This window comes from Oncorhynchus keta, chromosome 7 (genome assembly GCF_023373465.1).
Source record: "Oncorhynchus keta strain PuntledgeMale-10-30-2019 chromosome 7, Oket_V2, whole genome shotgun sequence".
NCBI lineage: Eukaryota > Metazoa > Chordata > Actinopteri > Salmoniformes > Salmonidae > Oncorhynchus > Oncorhynchus keta.
This window is the reverse complement of record NC_068427.1, coordinates 28209995-28229994: the sequence shown is the minus strand read 5'-3', so window position 1 is coordinate 28229994 and position 20000 is coordinate 28209995. Positions and strand designations below refer to the sequence as shown.

General features: G+C 44.7%; 1 protein-coding gene and 1 long non-coding RNA gene across 8 annotated transcripts in view; one reads left to right on the top strand and one right to left on the bottom strand.

Annotated features, from left to right (window-relative positions):
* The window catches only part of LOC118375979 (ephrin type-A receptor 3-like), an 822287-nt gene that overhangs the window by 606351 nt on the left and 195936 nt on the right, over window positions 1-20000 (bottom strand). For 2 of the 6 annotated variants that reach the window (XM_052522427.1, XM_052522428.1), the window contains one exon: window positions 14129-19276. The exons of 2 other annotated variants lie outside the window; for them this stretch is intronic. In XM_052522427.1, the coding sequence (XP_052378387.1) occupies window positions 19171-19276 (106 nt within the window). In that variant the 3' untranslated portion in view covers window positions 14129-19170. Of the gene's footprint in view, window positions 1-14128; window positions 19277-19984 lie in introns of those variants that run through there. 2 more of the 6 variants (XM_052522432.1, XM_052522430.1) reach the window with 2 other exon arrangements.
* LOC127931106 (uncharacterized) lies at window positions 10690-16253 on the top strand. 2 transcript variants are annotated; one of them, XR_008139811.1, is made up of 4 exons: window positions 10690-11833; window positions 11872-12099; window positions 16120-16157; window positions 16196-16253. It is a non-coding gene; the product is annotated as an uncharacterized LOC127931106 (long non-coding RNA). The 2 variants fall into 2 exon arrangements; XR_008139812.1 differs by lacking the exons at window positions 16120-16157; window positions 16196-16253 and adding an exon at window positions 12100-12230 and having other exon boundaries at window positions 11872-11985.

The window sequence follows — 20000 nt, the reverse complement described above, 5'->3', positions numbered from 1 at the left end:
ATTCTTAGATATTACTTGTTAGATATTACTGCACTGTCGGAGCTAGAAACACAAGCATTTCGCTACACCCGCAATAACATCTGCTAAACACGTGTATGTGACCAATAACATTTGATTTGACACACACGCAAGTGTCACACACACACAAATGTCATGAATGCAGCCAATTCCCTAAACTGTTCAGCTCAAACTGTTCAGCTCAGGGTAATTGTTGAGGAAGTTTTAGAGTTGGAATAGAGTAAATACCTAACAGAACCTGGTTGGGTTGTTAATGTCATATTCTGTTCTCATGTTCTCATTAATATAGGGAGTGTGTGTGCGTGTGTATGTGTGTGTGTCTATGGTTATGACATTAATAGGAAATCGAGAGGCTTTATCATTTCCCATTTGGAAATGAGTTTGGTCCTGTCGGAGGGCCAATAAAACAACCTCAGACAGACAGACAGACAGACAGACAGACAGACAGACAGACAGACAGACAGACAGACAGACAGACAGACAGACAGACAGACAGACAGACAGACAGACAGACAGACAGACAGACAGACAGTGAGAGGTGATCAGAGGAGCTATAACTGTATTTGACAATCAACAGTCTTGTTAAAGAGGCGATGCCGGAACCAAACGAGTCATTGTAAACGTCAGGCGGAATTAGCACAGGAATAAAGAGCTTTACCTTTGTGTGTGTGTGAGCAGAGCAGGAAGAAAGGCTGGCTACTTCCTCCCTCCGGAGCCCTTTTGTCTGACGAGGCTCCGGAGAAACAGGGTGTGGCAGCTCTTAATGCTGACAGTGTATGTGCGTGTGAAAGTAATTGGGTATCCAAGCCATACAGCCATGTGCATACATTATATAGACGGTATGGATATACAGTATAATGGATATATTTTGGATTTAGGCAGCATGGATAAAATACAAATTACATTTCTAGTGAATAAATGACCCTGTCTTCTGCAATTACTTTTATCAGTTTTAATATTGCAGGTAGATTGTAGGTTGTATCAATCAAAATCAAATCCAATTTTATTTGTCACATACACATGGTTAGAAGATGTTAATGCGAGTGTAGCGAAATGCTTGTGCTTCTAGTTCCGACAATGCAGTAATAACCAACAAGTAATCTAACTAACAATTTCAAAACTACTGTCTTATACACAGTGTAAGGGGATAAAGAATATGTACATAAGGATATATGAATGAGTGATGGTACAGAGCAGCATAGGCAAGATACAGTAGATGGTATCGAGTACAGTATATACATATGAGATGAGTATGTAAACAAAGTGGCATAGTTAAAGTGGTTAGTGATACATGTATTACATAAGGATGCAGTCGATGATATAGAGTACAGTATATACGTATGCATATGAGATGAATAATGTAGGGTAAGTAACATTATATAAGGTAGCATTGTTTAAAGAGGCTAGTGATATATTTACATAATTTCCCATCAATTCCCATTATTAAAGTGGCTGGAGTTGAGTCAGTGTCAGTGTCAGTGTGTTGGCAGCAGCCACTCAATGTTAGTGGTGGCTGTTTAACTGTCTGATGGCCTTGAGATAGAAGCTGTTTTTCAGTCTCTCGGTCCCAGCTTTGATGCACCTGTACTGACCTCGCCTTCTGGATGATAGCGGGGTGAACAGGCAGTGGCTCGGGTGGTTGATGTCCTTGATGATCTTTATGGCCTTCCTGTGACATCGGGTGGTGTAGGTGTCCTGGAGGGCAGGTAGTTTGCCCCCGGTGATGCGTTGTGCAGACCTCACTACCCTCTTGAGAGCCTTACGGTTGAGGGCGGAGCAGTTGCCGTACCAGGCGGTGATACAGCCCGCCAGGATGCTCTCGATTGTGCATCTGTAGAAGTTTGTGAGTACTTTTGGTGACAAGCCGAATTTCTTCAGCCTCCTGAGGTTGAAGAGGCGCTGCTGCGCCTTCTTCACGATGCTGTCTGTGTGAGTGGACCAATTCAGTTTGTCTGTGATGTGTATGCCGAGGAACTTAAAACTTGCTACCCTCTCCACTACTGTTCCATCGATGTGGATAGGGGGGTGTTCCCTCTGCTGTTTCCTGAAGTCCACAATCATCTCCTTAGTTTTGTTGACGTTGAGTGTGAGGTTATTTTCCTGACACCACACTCCGAGGGCCCTCACCTCCTCCCTGTAGGCCGTCTCGTCGTCGTTGGTAATCAAGCCTACCACAGTTGTGTCGTCCGCAAACTTGATGATTGAGTTGGAGGCGTGCGTGGCCACGCAGTCGTGGGTGAACAGGGAGTACAGGAGAGGGCTCAGAACGCACCCTTGTGGGGCCCCAGTGTTGAGGATCAGCGGGGAGGAGATGTTGTTGCCTACCCTCACCACCTGGGGGCGGCCCGTCAGGAAGTCCAGTACCCAGTTGCACAGGGCGGGGTCGAGACCCAGGGTCTCGAGCTTGATGACGAGCTTGGAGGGTACTATGGTGTTGAATGCCGAGCTGTAGTCGATGAACAGCATTCTCACATAGGTATTCCTCTTGTCCAGATGGGTTAGGGCAGTGTGCAGTGTGGTTGAGATAGCATCGTCTGTGGACCTATTTGGGCGGTAAGCAAATTGGAGTGGGTCTAGGGTGTCAGGTAGGGTGGAGGTGATATGGTCCTTGACTAGTCTCTCAAAGCACTTCATGATGACGGAAGTGAGTGCTACGGGGCGGTAGTCGTTTAGCTCAGTTACCTTAGATTTCTTGGGAACAGGAACAATGGTGGCCCTCTTGAAACATGTGGGAACAGCAGACTGGTATAGGGATTGATTGAATATGTCCTTAAACACACCGGCCAAATGGTCTGCACATGCTCTGAGGGCGCAGCTGGGGATGCCGTCTGGGCCTGCATCCTTGCGAGGGTTAACACGTTTAAATGTCTTACTCACCTCGGCTGAAGTGAAGGAGAGACCGCATGTTTTCGTTGCAGGCCGTGTCAGTGGCACTGTATTGTCCTCACAGCGGGCAAAAAAGTTATTTAGTCTGCCTTGGAGCAAGACATCCTAGTCTGTGACTGGGCTGGATTTCTTCCTGTAGTCCGTGATTGACTGTAGACCCTGCCACATGCCTCTTGTGTCTGAGCCGTTGAATTGAGATTCTACTTTGTCTCTGTACTGACGCTTAGCTTGTTTGATAGCCTTGCGGAGGGAATAGCTGCACTGTTTGTATTCGGTCATGTTACCAGACACCTTGACCTGATTAAAAGCAGTGGTTCGTGCTTTCAGTTTCACGCGAATGCTGCCATCAATCCATGGTTTCTGGTTAGGGAATGTTTTAATCGTTGCTATGGGAACAACATCTTCAACGCACGTTCTAATGAACTCGCACACCGAATCAGCGTATTCGTCAATGTTGTTATCTGACGCAATACGAAACATATCCCAGACCACGTGATGGAAGCAGTCTTGGAGTGTGGAGTCAGCTTGGTCGGACCAGCGTTGGACAGACCTCAGCGTGGGAGACTCTTGTTTTAGTTTCTGTCTGTAGGCAGGGATCAACAAAATGGAGTCGTGGTCAGCTTTTCCGAAAGGGTGGCGGGGCAGAGCCTTATATGCGTCGCGGAAGTTAGAGTAACAATGATCCAAGGTTTTTCCACCCCTGGTTGCGCAATCGATATGCTGATAAAATTTAGGGAGTCTTGTTTTCAGATTAGCCTTGTTAAAATCCCCAGCTACAATGAATGCAGCCTCCGGATAAATGGTTTCCAGTTTGCAAAGAGTTAAATAAAGTTCGTTCAGAGCCATCGATGTGTCTGCTTGGGGGGGTATATACGGCTGTGATTATAATCGAAGAGAATTCTCTTGGTAGATAATGCGGTCTACATTTGATTGTGAGGAATTCTAAATCAGGTGAACAGGATTTGAGTTCCTGTATGTTTCTTTCATCACACCATGTCTCGTTAGCCATAAGGCATACGCCCCCGCCCCTCTTCTTACCAGAAAGGTGTTTGTTTCTGTCGGCGCGATGCGTGGAGAAACCCGTTGGCTGCACCGCCTCGGATAGGGTCTCTCCAGTGAGCCATGTTTCCGTGAAGCAAAGAACATTACAGTCTCCGATGTCCCTCTGGAATGCTACCCTTGCTCGGATTTCATCAACCTTGTTGTGAAGAGACTGGACATTGGCAAGAAGAATGCTAGGGAGTGGTGCACGATGTGCCCGTCTCCGGAGTCTGACCAGAAGACCGCCTCGTTTCCCTCTTTTACGGAGTCGTTTTTTTGGGTCGCTGCATGGGATCCATTCCGTTGTCCTGGTTGAAAGGCAGAACACAGGATCTGCGTCGCGGAAAACATATTCTTGGTCGTACTGATGGTGAGTTGACGCTGATCTTATATTCAGTAGTTCTTCTCGACTGTATGTAATGAAACCTAAGATGACCTGGGGTACTAATGTAAGAAATAACACGTAAAAAAAAAAACTGCATAGTTTCCTAGGAACGCGAAGTGAGGTGGCCATCTCTGTCGGCGCCGGAAGTAGTTTAATTTAAATGTTGGCGTGATTTCTAATCCCCTTATTTTTATTTTTTTCTCTATACTTTCCCCGAACAGACAACAATACTTCTACTGCTACTAACACCTTTTTTCTCTCACATCTATGGTACTTGTTGTTAAATAATTATACATATATTCCTAATTTCATCTTTCTTCAAGTGCTAGATTTTTCCTCACAGTGGCCAATCCACCATTCAATCTGATTTTAACTCCAATCCTCCAATGTTCACAGATGAACCCATCTTTCCTAGTGTAGGCCTTACATTTAGCTATTTCCTTTCGCAATACATCCCTCCATTTTACTGTGATATATTACGAGTGTCCTGAACCTCCCCATTTATAAAATATCTAGCGATATTACCATAAAAATAAATACTTCACCCAAGACTCAAGATTATAATGATATTTCCCATTGACTGATTGTGGTTTTTCAGATCCCTTAACAATTCAGTTTGCAAGTCCATCTGAACCCTGATATTATGGCATAACAACCATTCCTGTACTCCAAAACGAGCCATCGATGGACAGTACCAGAAAATATGTTCTATGTTTTCTCGTGGCAGAGTCTGCACAATGTTCAATATTGAGCATTCTTATTTTTTTGGCAAGTATTTTATATAATAGCTTAAATTGAAATTAACGGATTGGTCAATTGATGTTTTATATGTCAGTTCATAGACCTGATGCCAACTGACTTGAATTTAAGGTATTGCTATCAATTCTTTGACTTTAAGTGAAACTGATACATTTTCCGATTTATACTGATCATTTTAGGCCATTTATCATTTTTAATGGGTGGCAGATAAATAATTTATTCTTTAATTGTCTGTTCCAATTTTGTGGCAAAGTAGCGATGCGTTAGTTATATTTTGTATTGAGCATACAATACATTATATATGCTTTTTCTGGAGAATGAAATTGAAATTGTAAATGAGGATACCAAGGATTAAACAAGGATCCATTGTCAATCCATCGAAAAAGTAAGGCTTTCATCTGCAAAAAGGAAAAGAGCCCACTCTTAAATTTAAGATGGGCCTCTCTTAGTAGCTTGCTAGAAAACCAGTTTGGATTTAAATACAATTGTGGTACAAAGGAGGCTTTAAGAGAGAGGCTTAATGCCTTAATATTTATGCTAGAAATATGCTCATTTAACTTGATCTGGTTTGCCATTCCAAATCAAGTAAATGTTATTTGTCTCGCATGATTTGGAAAAAGGATTCTCCTGGAGTCAGTAGAGTCATGAATAAATATGTAAACTGCGATATAACTAGAGAATGAAGTGGGGTAATCTTCCTGTATATTGATAGGTGTTTCCCTCTCCATGGTTTCAAGATTCTATCTGTTTTGCAACATTTTAAATCAAAGTCAATAGTTGCAAGATCGCTCAAATTTTCCGGGATATGTACACCAAGCACATCAACTTCACCATCCGCCAATTTAATCGGGAGACCACATGGCAATTTAAAGTTTGTATCTTTTAGAGACACAATCCGCAATATAGTACACTTATCATAGGAAAAATGATCCAGGTCATCAATGAGGCTGTTCACGGTTGAAGATTGAGGACTCAAGAGAACTTGAATCTTCGGCGTACATTGATACTTTTGTCTCTAAACCATTCATTTTTAGGCCCTTAATGTTAAACATTATCTGATTTTTAAAGCAAACAGTTCAATGGCCATAATATGGTGACAGAGAGCAACCTTGTTTTACACCTCTTTACAAGTTCTCAGAGAAGTAGCCGTTATTTATTATTTTACACAACGGTTTGTTGTACATTAATTTGACCCATTTTATGAGAGATTCTCCAAAGTTGAGAAAATCCAGGCACTTATAAACAGATTCTAGACATACTGTATCAAATGCTTTCTCAAAATCTGGTCTAAAGATAATACCTGGTTCCCTGCATTCTCAGCTTTCCATTATTTCTAGTAGTTGTCTAATATTCTATTCAATATATCTCCTCTTAAGAATTCCGTCTGATCGGGATGAATAATATCCGATAGGCCCTTTTTCCATCACAACATTGAAGAGTGAGGCGTCTTTGTATTGCCCCCCTGGCTCCTACTTAATATTTCTGATGTAAGTTTTTTTTCTCTGTTGATCGATACCGTTTCTGTTTTGGGATGGAAATGTAATTGAATGGCCTCTAAAGGCACACTTAAAGGAATCCCATACGAACCTGTATTGTACCAGAAAAAGTCTGTTATGAATTCCTTAGTTTTTGCTAAGAAAGTAGTCAGTCAATACACTCTGGTTAAATGTCCAATATCCTCACCCTTGTGGAAAGTATGTCATAGTTACATGGAGGACTATTAGTTGATGAACTGATAACATTCAACCCTCAATTTGTACTTTTTCACTTTTGGCATCATAGGAAGGATACCAGAAACTAATAAATCCGTAGATTTAGAGAGAGAGAGGTGTAGAGAGGAGAGAGGTGGAAAGAGAGAGAGAGGAGGAAAGAGAGAGAGAGAGAGAGATGGGATGAGGAGGGGTTAAAGGCAGAAACCACCAACAAATTACAGGAACATGTTGATGTTTTCTTACAACATGACGACTGGACACCTCTTATAGATCTGAATGGAATTTGATTTAAATCTAGAATTAGAACTGGAATGTATCTGGATAAGTTAGTCAGCTCTACCAGTAAAAACCCCACAGAGAGAAGAGAGGATGGTGACATGACTCCAGCAGCAGACCCTCCACATCATTTACCTAAAATCAATTATCAGGGTGAACGAGTGAGTGTGAAAGAGGGAACAAGAGAGAGCAGTGTTAGTGACAGACATCAGAGAGACAGCTGTGTGTATGTATGGCCTTGTGTGTGTGTGTGTGTGTGTGTGTGTGTTCATTAGCGATGAGACATCAGTGTAACAGTTACAGTCAGCACTCTCCAGTTCAGACAAACACCATCTCATGTCCACTCAGTCCTGGACAGATTACAACAGCCTGCTGGTGATCTATTGGTGTGATTTAGCATAAGGTTACACCGTGATGACTGGATGGGTGGCACTATCATGATGTTGGGGAGCCCAACACAGCTCAACACCATGCAGTCCTGCAGTAATTGACCCAGGACAGGCAGAAGAATCCTGCATGTAAAACTAAACTAAGAAAGTGAGAAGCAAGCAATATTGATGTGTCTCATTGTTACCACCAGTGGAGTAGAGGTATCATGGTGGCACATTTGTAATGATCATTTCACTCCCGTCTGTGGCACATCGTTTGTTACGGAAACAGCTAAGGAGAGCAGGCACTAAAGTACTGCGACCTGGTTACACTCACACACACACACACACACACACACACACACACACACACACACACACACACACACCACACCCACACACACACACACACACACACACACACACACACACACACACACACACACACACACACACACACACACACACACACACACACACACACATGTCCCTGGATGCCAGGAGATGGACAAGTCAGTCAGGGAAGAGGTTCTTTGCAGACCAAAGCCAGCATGTAGGCTACAGGTATCATCCATCCTGCAACATAGTCTGTGTTTGTCCACTCTCTGTTTGGCCTCATCTGTCAGTCTACAGCCAGTCTGTCCCTGTTGTGGTCAGTCTGTCCTGCTCTCATGAGTGAAGGGTGTGAATACGTTCAATATATCTCAGCATATTCTTCTGAAAATAAAGTTATTATCATTCCTCATAAGAAGAGGAACGAACCGAGAGATAAATAACTAACACTGGTGAGATGATCCATACCTGACATTCTGGTCTTCATCACTGACCTCTGACCTACAGGATATGACCATGTGGATGACATCTTCCCAGTGGCCGTGCGTGTTTATGTATGTGTGTGTGTGTGTGTGTGTGTACAAATGCACCTTTGCGAAAACGTGTGCCATGTGTGTATGGATGACATCCTCCCAGCATGCAGCAGCAGTATAAGGCAGAGCCAATGCCTTTCCAACATGGCGTCACGCCATGCACTGCAGCTGCACACAGTTGGAGTCTTTTACTGTGAAGGCTAGGGCCAACGGGATGGGAGGGAAGGACGGAAGGAGGGAGAGAAGGTTTGTGTCCTGGCATTAGGTATGGGTCCATGGTAGAAGAGTTTGGGGGAGGGGAAGGAAGAGAAAAGTATGGTGGAAGGGTTGACAAGAGAGGGATTCTAAGTTTGACAAGAGAGGGGGTTGGTTTCACAATTCAAAATATGATTGAGACAAGAGTGTTGTAATTGGAAAAGGCATTTTACAAAGCAGAAACATGCTTTCTCCTCATCACTCTTCCCCAAGTGGAATCATGCTTTCTGGGCCAGCTGCAGAGTTAAACAGCACATGGTGTGGACGGGTGATGAACGGGTTCTGTTAACCTCCCTGTCTGGCTGTGTTAGCATAACACTGTGTTCTACTGGGCTTTCACTGTTACAACGGGACACAGACTCCTTGCCTATCTGCCTGCCTGCTTGCCTCCTACACACCTGCCTCCTCTCCTGTCCTGTCCTCCTGTCTACTGCCTAGTCTCTCTCTCTCCTTCTTCATCCTTCTCCTATCTCTTTACCCCTCTCTCACCTGTCTCCTGTCCTGCTGTCTACTGCCTAGTCTCTCTCTCTCTCCTCCTTCATCTTTCTCCTATCTCTTTACCCCTCTCTCACCTGTCTCCTGTCCTGCTGTTTACTGCCTAGTCTCTCTCTCTCCTCCTTCATCTTTCTCCTATCTCTTTACCCCTCTCTCACCTGTCTCCTGTCCTGCTGTTTACTGCCTAGTCTCTCTCTCTCCTCCTTCATCTTTCTCCTATCTCTTTACCCCTCTCTCACCTGTCTCCTGTCCTGCTGTTTACTGCCTAGTCTCTCTCTCTCCTCCTTCATCTTTCTCCTATCTCTTTACCCCTCTCTCACCTGTCTCCTGTCCTGCTGTCTACTGCCTAGTCTCTCTCTCTCCTCCTTCATCTTTCTCCTATCTCTTTACCCCTCTCTCACCTGTCTCCTGTCCTGCTGTTTACTGCCTAGTCTCTCTCTCCTCCTTCATCTTTCTCCTATCTCTTTACCCCTCTCTCACCTGTCTCCTGTCCTGCTGTTTACTGCCTAGTCTCTCTCTCTCTCCTCCTTCATCTTTCTCCTATCTCTTTACCCCTCTCTCACCTGTCTCCTGTCCTGCTGTCTACTGCCTAGTCTCTCTCTCTCCTCCTTCATCTTTCTCCTATCTCTTTACCCCTCTCTCACCTGTCTCCTGTCCTGCTGTTTACTGCCTAGTCTCTCTCTCTCCTCCTTCATCTTTCTCCTATCTCTTTACCCCTCTCTCACCTGTCTCCTGTCCTGCTGTTTACTGCCTAATCTCTCTCTCTCTCCTCCTTCATCTTTCTCCTATCTCTTTACCCCTCTCTCACCTGTCTCCTGTCCTCCTGTTGCTGGTTAATCTCACTCTCTCTCCATTCTTCTCCCTCGCTCCTCTCCTCCATCTCTCCCGTTAGTTCTTGCTCCCAGGAGCTCAGGGGCTTTAGATCACAGTAAAGAACAAATTGGAGCAGCAACGTCTAACATATTGTGTTCACCATTCCCTGACTGTAGGACACTGTCCTGCTCACCCCCTATCCTCTCCTTTATCCATCTCCCTCACTTCTCTTCTCCATCTATCCCTCGCTCCTCACATCTGCCCTAGGCCATCTGGAGAACGTCAGGCTTTCAGGGGAGAGCAGAGACCATCAGTTACCGTCACGCACGCACGCACGCACGCACGCACGCACGCACGCACACACACACACACACACACACACACACACACACACACACACACACACACACACACACACACGCACACACGCACACAAACCCACAGTCAGTCAGTCCCTTAGACATCCCCCCTAACACTGCCCTGCTCTATAACCCTGTAAGATCAGCTGCATTAAAATCACACTATAAATCTACCTGCTAACTACGCCAGGCCTGCTCTAAAATATATGAAAGGCCTTATTGGAAGTGGCCCTGAACATGGATCCTGATTCAGAGCAGCAGAACAAGGATTGACAACAGAAGCTCTGTGGGGACTAGAGAGGAGAGCTGGAGACCAGATGTTTGGTAGAGATGGGGCAGAGAGGAAGAGGAGAGGAAGAGAAAGAGGTTTAGCTTTTTGGGACAAAGTTGGTGCCTTGTTCCTTTGTACCAAACCTGTGAAACACCAGAAAGAATCATAGGGCAATTTTATCCGCATTCATTTTTTTGCAAATATTTTGAGAATGTTTATTATAAAAATATAAATGTTTCCACTACAAATCATTTTACATTAGTAGACAAGGCTTTTACGCACGCAAGCACGTCGTACGCACACACTCGCATGCCCACACACACAAGCATACACACGTACCGGCGCACACACACACATTCATCTAAAAAAAGCAAAAAGAGTAAGGATGGGGTGCATAACAGTATTGCTCTTCCACACTGAAAACGCTGTCACAGAACCAACCATGTCATAGATTACAGTATGCTACAAAAAAAACATTACACTTTTGCACAGTATATGTTAACAATAAATAATAATTATTATAATTGCTTTTCTTTTATGTAAAAAAACAAATATAATACAAAATAACATGAAATATAATACAAAGAATGTTTGTCTTTTTAAAATGTTGCACAGATATTTCTGTTCATTCTTTTATACATAGAACCATTTGTACAAAGGGATGGCTATGGAAGAGGACTGTCCTGCTTGTAGATATGGACACACAGTTGTTTTACATATGTACATGCCATACAGAACACGTAACAGCAGCTAAGGGCGGGCAGGGGATGGACGGAGGTGTTATCACACACACGCACACAGACACATACAAACAACACACACATACACATCCACTATTCAGATCAGGGAGAATCCTTATCTACTGTAGCGATGCAATACACTCAGACACTCGCTTTATCTAGAGAGGTGTGATATATACCCACCAGTGTTAGAAGATAGCATTGGAAGAGCTGTGGGATAGTGTTGTTCATTTTCATCTTCTACCTTACAGAGCAGAATACGCTCTGAAGAAGCCTCGCTCTCTCTCCATCTTTTTCATTATCTCTACAGCTCTCTCTCTACATCTCTCTCTCTACTTCTACCTCTCTCCCTCTCCTTTCTCTCTATCCTGTTTCAGTTTGAATGAATAACACACATCCTGAGATTTCACATTAGGACTAGGAACTAGGAAGCTTGGAGTTATGCATCATCACCTACTGTATGATAAGCAGACAGGTGGTAGTTAGATACAGTTCTGTATGATAAGCAGACAGGTGGTAGTTAGATACAGTTCTGTATGATAAGCAGACAGGTGGTAGTTAGATACAGTTCTGTATGATAAGCAGACAGGTGGTAGTTAGATACAGTTCCGTATGATAAGCAGACAGGTGGTAGTTAGTTACAGTTCTGTATGATAAGCAGAAGGGTGGTAGTTAGTTACAGTTCTGTATGATAAGCAGACAGGTGGTAGTTAGTTACAGTTCTCTATGATAAGCAGACAGGTGGTAGTTAGTTACAGTTCTGTATGATAAGCAGACAGATGGTAGGTAGTTACAGTTCTGTATGATAAGCAGACAGGTGGTAGTTAGTTACAGTTCTCTATGATAAGCAGACAGGTTGTAGTTAGATACAGTTCTGTATGATAAGCTAACTTAGCTACAAGCTATTTAGTCATTGTTAGTTTTTTTTTTTTGTTAGTTTAAAAAAAAAACCTGGATAACACTCGCCAGCCCAGCTTCCCTGCCCATCCACCGCTGCCCCCTGGACACTGATCTCTTGGCTACATAGCTGACGCACGCTGGACTGTCCATTAATCACGGTACCCCATTCTGCTTGTTTGTTTATCTGTCGGCCCAGTTGCTTAGTCAACGCCATTTTACCTGCTGTTTGTTGTGCTAGCTGATTAGCCTCGCCTACTGTTTTTAGCTAGCTTTCCCAATTCAACACCTGTGATTACTGTATGCCTCGCTGTATGTCTCTCCCAAATGTCAATATGCCTTGTATACTGTTGTTCAGGTTAGTTATCATTGTTTTAGTTCACAATGGAGCCCCTAGATCCACTCTGCATACCCCTGTTACCTCCTTTGTCCCACCACCCACACATGCGGTGACCTCACCCATTACAACCAGCATGTCCAGAGATACAACCTCTCTCATCATCACCCAGTGCCTGGGCTTACCTCCGCTGTACCCGCACCCCACCATACCCCTGTCTGCGCATTATGCCCTGAATATATTCTACCATGCCCAGAAACCTGCTCCTCTTATCCTCTGCCCCCAACGCTCTAGGCGACCAGTTTTGATAGCCTTTAGCCGCACCCTCATACTACTCCTTCTCTGTTCCGCGGGTGATGTGGAGGTAAACCCAGGCCCTGCATGTCCCCAGGTACCCTCATTTGTTGACTTCTGTGATCGAAAAGTCTTGGTTTTATGCATGTCAACATCAGAAGCCTCCTCCCTAAGTTTGTTTTACTCACTGCTTTAGCACACTCTGCTAACCCTGATGTCCTTGCCGTGTCTGAATCCTGGCTCAGGAAGGCCACCAAAAATTCAGAGATTTCCATACCCAACTATAACATCTTCCGTCAAGATCGAACTGCCAAAGGGGCGGAGTCGCAGTCTACTGCAGAGATGGCCTGCAAAGTAATGTCATACTTTCCAGGTCCATACCCAAACAGTTTGAACTACTAATTTTGAAAATTACTCTCTCCAGAAACAAGTCTCTCACTGTTGCCGCCTGCTACCGACCCCGTCAGCTCCCAGCTGTGCCCTGGACACCATTTGTGAATTGATCGCCCCCATCTAGCTTCAGAGTTTGTTCTGTTAGGTGACCTAAACTGGGATATGCTTAACACCCCGGCAGTCATACAATCTAAGCTAGATGCCCTCAATCTCACTCAAATCATCAAGGAACCCACCAGGTACAACCCTAACTCTGTAAACAAGGGCACCCTCATAGACGTCATCCTGACCAACTGGCCCTCCAAATATACCTCCGCTGTCTTCAACCAGGATCTCAGCGATCACTGCCTCATCGCCTGTATCCGCCACGGAGCCGCAGTCAAACGACCACCCTCATCACTGTCAAACGCTCCCTAAAACACTTCTGTGAGCAGGCCTTTCTAATCGACCTGGCCCGTGTATCCTGGAAGGACATTGACCTCATCCCGTCAGTTGAGGATGCCTCGTCATTCTTTAAAAGTAACTTCCTCACCATTTTAGATAAGCATGCTCCGTTCAAAAAATGCAGAACCAAGAACAGATACAGCCCTTGGTTCACTCCAGACCTGACTGCCCTCGACCAGCACAAAAACATCCTGTGGCGGACTGCAATAGCATCGAATAGCCCCCGTGATATGCAACTGTTCAGGGAAGTCAGGAACCAATACACGCAGTCAGTCAGGAAAGCTAAGGCCAGCTTCTTCAGGCAAAAGTTTGCATCCTGTAGCTCCAACTCCAAAAAGTTCTGGGACACTGTGAAGTCCATGGAGAACAAGAGCACCTCCTCCCAGCTGCCCACTGCACTGAGGCTAGGAAACACTGTCTCCACCGATAAATCCATGATTATCGAAAACTTCAATAAGCACTTCTCAACGGCTGGCCATGCCTTCCGCCTGGCTACTCCAACCTCGGCCAACAGCTCCGCCCCCCGTAGTTCCTCACCCAAGCCTCTCCAGGTTCTCCTTTACCCAAATCCAGATAGCAGATGTTCTGAAAGAGCTGCAAAACCTGGACCCGTACAAATCAGCTGGGCTTGACAATCTGGACCCGCTATTTCTGAAACTATCTGCCGCCATTGTCGCAACTCCTATTACCAGCCTGTTCAACCTCTCTTTCATATCGTCTGAGATCCCCAAGGATTGGAAAGCTGCCGCAGTCATCCCCCTCTTCAAAGGGGGAGACACCCTGGACCCAAACTGCTATAGACCTATATCCATCCTGCCCTGCCTATCTAAGGTCTTCGAAAGCCAAGTCAACAAACAGGTCACTGACCATCTCGAATCCCACCGTACCTTCTCCGCTGTGCAATCTGGTTTCCGAGCCGGTCACGGGTGCACCTCAGCCACACTCAAGGTACTAAATGATATCATAACCGCCATCGATAAAAGACAGTACTGTGCAGCCGTCTTCATCGACCTCGCCAAGGCTTTCGACTCTGTCAATCACCATATTCTTATCGGCAGACTCAACAGCCTCGGTTTTTCGGATGACTGCCTTGCCTGGTTCACCAATTACTTTGCAGACAGAGTTCAGTGTGTCAAATCGGAGGGCATGCTGTCCGGTCCTCTGGCAGTCTCTATGGGGGTGCCACAGGGTTCAATTCTCGGGCCGACTCTTTTCTCTGTATATATCAATGATGTTGCTCTTGCTGCGGGCGATTCCCTGATCCACCTCTACGCAGACGACACCATTCTATATACTTTCGGCCCGTCATTGGACACTGTGCTATCAAACCTCCAAACGAGCTTCAATGCCATACAGCACTCCTTCCGTGGCCTCCAACTGCTCTTAAATGCGAGTAAAACCAAATGCATGCTTTTCAACCGATCGCTGCCTGCACCCGCATGCCCGACTAGCATCACCACCCTGGATGGTTCCGACCTTGAATATGTGGACATCTATAAGTACCTAGGTGTCTGGCTAGACTGCAAACTCTCCTTCCAGACTCACATCAAACATCTCCAATCAAAAATCAAATCAAGAGTCGGCTTTCTATTCCGCAACAAAGCCTCCTTCACTCACGCTGCCAAGCTTACCCTAGTAAAACTGACTATCCTACCGATCCTCGACTTCGGCGATGTCATCTACAAAATGGCTTCCAACACTCTACTCAGCAAACTGGATGCAGTCTATCACAGTGCCATCCGTTTTGTCACTAAAGCACCTTATACCACCCACCACTGCGACTTGTATGCTCTAGTCGGCTGGCCCTCACTACATATTCGTTGCCAGACCCACTGGCTCCAGGTCATCTACAAGTCCATGCTCGGTAAAGCTCCGCCTTATCTCAGTTCACTGGTCACGATGCCAACACCCATCCGTAGCACGCGCTCCAGCAGGTGTATCTCACTGATCATCCCTAAAGCCAACACCTCATTTGGCCGCCTTTCGTTCCAGTACTCTGCTGCCTGTGACTGGAACGAATTGCAAAAATCGCTGAAGTTGGAGACTTTTATCTCCCTCACCAACTTCAAACATCAGCTATCCGAGCAGCTAACTGATCGCTGCAGCTGTACATAGTCTATAGGTAAATAGCTCACCCTTTTTCACCTACCTCTTTCCCATACTGTTTTTATACTGTTTTTATTTATTTACTTTTCTGCTCTTTTGCACACCAATATCTCTACCTGTACATGACCATCTGATCATTTATCACTCCAGTGTTAATCTGCAAAATTGTATTATTCGCCTACCTCCTCATGCCTTTTGCACACATTGTATATAGACTGCCCATTTTTTCTACTGTGTTATTGACTTGTTAATTGTTTACTCCATGTGTAACTCTGTGTTGTCTGTTCACACTGCTATGCTTTATCTTGGCCAGGTCGCAGTTGCAAATGAGAACTTGTTCTCAACTAGCCTACCTGGTTAAATAAAGGTGAAATAAAAAAAATAAAAATAAAATAAGCAGACAGGTGGTAGTTAGTTACAGTTCTGTATGATAAGCAGAAGGGTGGTAGTTAGTTACAGTTCTGTATGATAAGCAGAGAGGTGGTAGTTAGTTACAGTTCTGTATGATAAGCAGACAGGTGGTAGTTAGTTACAGTTCTGTATGATAAGCAGACAGGTGGTAGTTAGATACAGTTCTGTATGATAAGCAGAATGGTGATAGTTAGTTACAGATACAGTTGAAGTCAGAAGTTAACATACACTTAGGTTGGAGTCATTAAAACTCGTTTTTCAACCACCCCACAAGTTTCTTGTTAACAAACTATAGTTTTGGCATGACACAAATAATTTTGTTTACAGACAGATTATTTCACTTATAATTCACTGTATCACAATTCAGAAGTCAGAAGTTTACATACACTAAGTTGACTGTGCCTATTAACAGCTTGGAAAATTCCAGAAAGAAGCTTCTGATAGGCTAATTGACATAATTTGAGTCAATTGGAGGTGTACCTGTGGATGTATTTCAAGGCCTACCTTCAAACTCAGTGCCTCTTTGCTTGACATCATGGGAAAATCAAAAGAAATAAGCCAAGACCTCAGAAAAAAATATTGTAGATCTCCACAAGTCTGGTTCATCCATGGGAGCAAATTCCAAATGCCTGAAGGTACCACATTCATCTGTATAAGCAATAGTACACAAGTATAACACCATGGGACCATGCAGCCGTCATACCGCTCAGGAAGGAGACGCGTTCTGCCTCCTAGAGATGAACATACTTTGGTGCGAAAAGTGCAAATCAATCCCAGAACAACAGCAAAGGACCTTGTGAAGATGCTGGATGAAACAGGTTCCACAAGTATCTATATCCACAGTAAAACGAGTCCTATATCGACATAACCTGAAAGGCCGCTCAGAGAGGAAAAAGCCACTGCCCCAAAACCGCCATATAAAAGCCAGACTACGGTTTCCAACTGCACATGGGGACAAAGATCGTAGTTTTTGGAGAAACATCCTCTGGTCTGATGACAAAAAAATATAACTGAAGCACGGGGGTGGCAGCATCATGTTGTGGGGGTGCTTTGCTGCAGGAGGGACTGGTGCACTTCACAAAATAGATGGCATCATGAGACAGGAAAATTATGTGTATATATTGAAGCAACATCTCAAGACATCAGTCAGGAAGTTAAAGCTTGGTCGTAAATGGTTCTTCCAAATGGACAATGATCCCAAGCATATTCCCAAAGTTGTGGCAAAATGGCTTAAGGACAACAAAATCAAAGTATTGGAGTGGCCATCAGAAAGCCCTGACCTCAATCCTATAGAAAATGTGTGGGCAGAACAGAAAAGGTGTGTGGAGGCCTACAAACCTGACTCAGTTACACCAGCTCTGTCAGGAGGAATGGGACAAAATTCACCCAACTTATTGTGGGAAGCTTGTGGAAGGCTACCCGAAACGTTTGACCCAAGTTAAACAATTTAAAGACAATGCTACCAAATACTAATTGAGTGTATGTAAACATCTGACCCATAGGGAATGTGATGAAAGAAATAAAAGCTGAAATAAATAATTCTCTATACTATTATTCTGACATTTCACATTCTTAAAAAAAAAAGTGGTAATCTTAACTGACCTAAAACAGGGAATTTTTACTAGGATTAAATGTCAGGGAAAAAAGTGAGTTTAAATGTATCTGGCTAAGGTGCATGTAAACTTCCGACTTCAACTGTATGTATGGTAAGCAGACAGGTAGTAGTTAGTTACAGTTCTGTGGTCTGATATGTTCTGTTTACCATCAGAGCAAACTGTACAGGTCTGAGACTCATGACTTCAGGTTGATCAAACTGATAAACTGATTGTTATGATTATTGCTCTCTGTTTGACATTGACTGTTTGCAGACAGTAGTCTATAGCTATGGGATAAATGGCTTATTCTAGTCTGGGTGCCCATCAAATGGTTTGGCTTCCTTCTCAAGCTGATTTTCTCTTGAGTATAACTTCACACTCACATGCAGAGACATGGGTGGATACACACACGCACACGCACGCACGCACGCACGCACGCACGCACACACACACACACACACACACACACACACACACACACACACACACACACACACACACACACACACACACACACACACACACACACACACACACACACACAGAGTAGTATCAGTCCTTCTCTGTGAGAGAGAGTGGGGTCTTCAGTGGTGGGAGTCTCCAGGTGTGCTTCGTCTGCTCCAGGTTGATGTGGATTGCTGCTGCTGTCTGCGTTGTTCTACTCAAGGCATTTAAAGTTTTCCTCTCCAGAGTTTAAAAACTGTCAGTCAAATCCACAGGATCAGATCACGACTGGTTCAGTTCTCAACAAACCCCTTTCCACGAAAAGTCACACACAGGGCCCTGCTGTCCCAGGTTCTCCAATCCCAGCTCCAGCCCTTTATCCTCATGCCCTTAAGGTCCAAGGCCAGGTTATCTCCCTCTTTCCTGTGTTCTCAGTAAGGCATCTCAGCAATGGTGTCGAAGGGTTGGTCTGTCTGTCGGTCTGACTGCTTGCCCTGGATTCAGGGTAAGGGCATGATATCATGGTGACATCATCAAACCTCAGAGCTGTTGTCCTCCGCTGCACCACTTTTCCAATGTCTACTTCCTCCTTTAGTTTGGGACTTCCTCCTGCATGTTACAGAGATCAGAGGGCTATTCTAAGTGCTATGAGCCCGTCCTCTCCCCTCCTTCATTCCCTATCACTGCACCTCGACAGGGGAGGGCTCCCTCGTGGAATGAACCTAATTGAAACGTCCACAGACGTGGAGGGAGGAACTGAAAAGTAGACACTTTAATTCAGAATGAAACGGGGCACAGAAGGGCTTAATTCCGAATGGAACGGGGTCCAGAGGGTCTTCATTTAGAATGGAACGGGGCCCAGATGGGCTTCATTCAGAATGGATTGGGACCCAGAATGGCTTCATTCAGATTGGAACGGGGGCCAGACGGGCTTCATTCAGAATGGAACGGGGGCCAGAGGGCAGCCAGTCAGCCAATCTGTGGATCTCTAGTGGCTTGGTTGGGTTAGACTGGGACAGGGCCATTCTTACTGTGGCTCTCTAGTGCTTTGATGCTGCTCACAATGTTCTTCTGAGGGCCGACGATAGTCACACCAACCTTCTTTAGGTCCCTGCAGAGAGAAAGGAGGGGGAAGAGAGAGAGAGAGAGAGAGAGAGAGAGTAAGTGCCTCAGTATGTGACACACAGTGACATTAATGACATGTGGTCAGTGCTGCCCCCCCTCCCACTTCTGCTGGCCTGTCAATCACAAGGTTGATGTGCTGTCAGAGCTCTCTAGTTAGCTTGTGGGAGAGTGGCGTTGGGCAGTTTTTGGTCATGCTTAGTGGTGTGTGTATGTTTGGAAGGGAGGGAGCAGCACTGGTACAAATAGATGGATAATAAATGCAGAATAAATCAACTGGTTAGAGCAAGCTTCATCACAACACACACACAGCATGGGTTACACACAGCATGGGTTACACACGGCATGGGTTACACACAGCATGGGTTACACACAGCATGGGTTACACACAGCATTTCATGAAGACACACAACTCAAACAAGTATGTTATGTTTCATCTAGTGGACTTTATGTAGCAGCATGGTGATATTAGGTACAGCAGTGGGATATTAGGTACAGCAGTGGGATATTATGGGACATCAGTGGACAAGGTATCTTCAGCTCGGCTCCTGTAGATGACTGTGGTTATAGACGCATATTAGTAAAGAAACAGCTCAGCTCAAACCCGCTAGGTTCACACAGCTTGGGTTTTACACTGAGCTTCAGTTCTCTTCTAGTCTGTAGGGTGCACACAACACAAAACAGGAAAACTCCTTACAAAGTTATTTTGATGC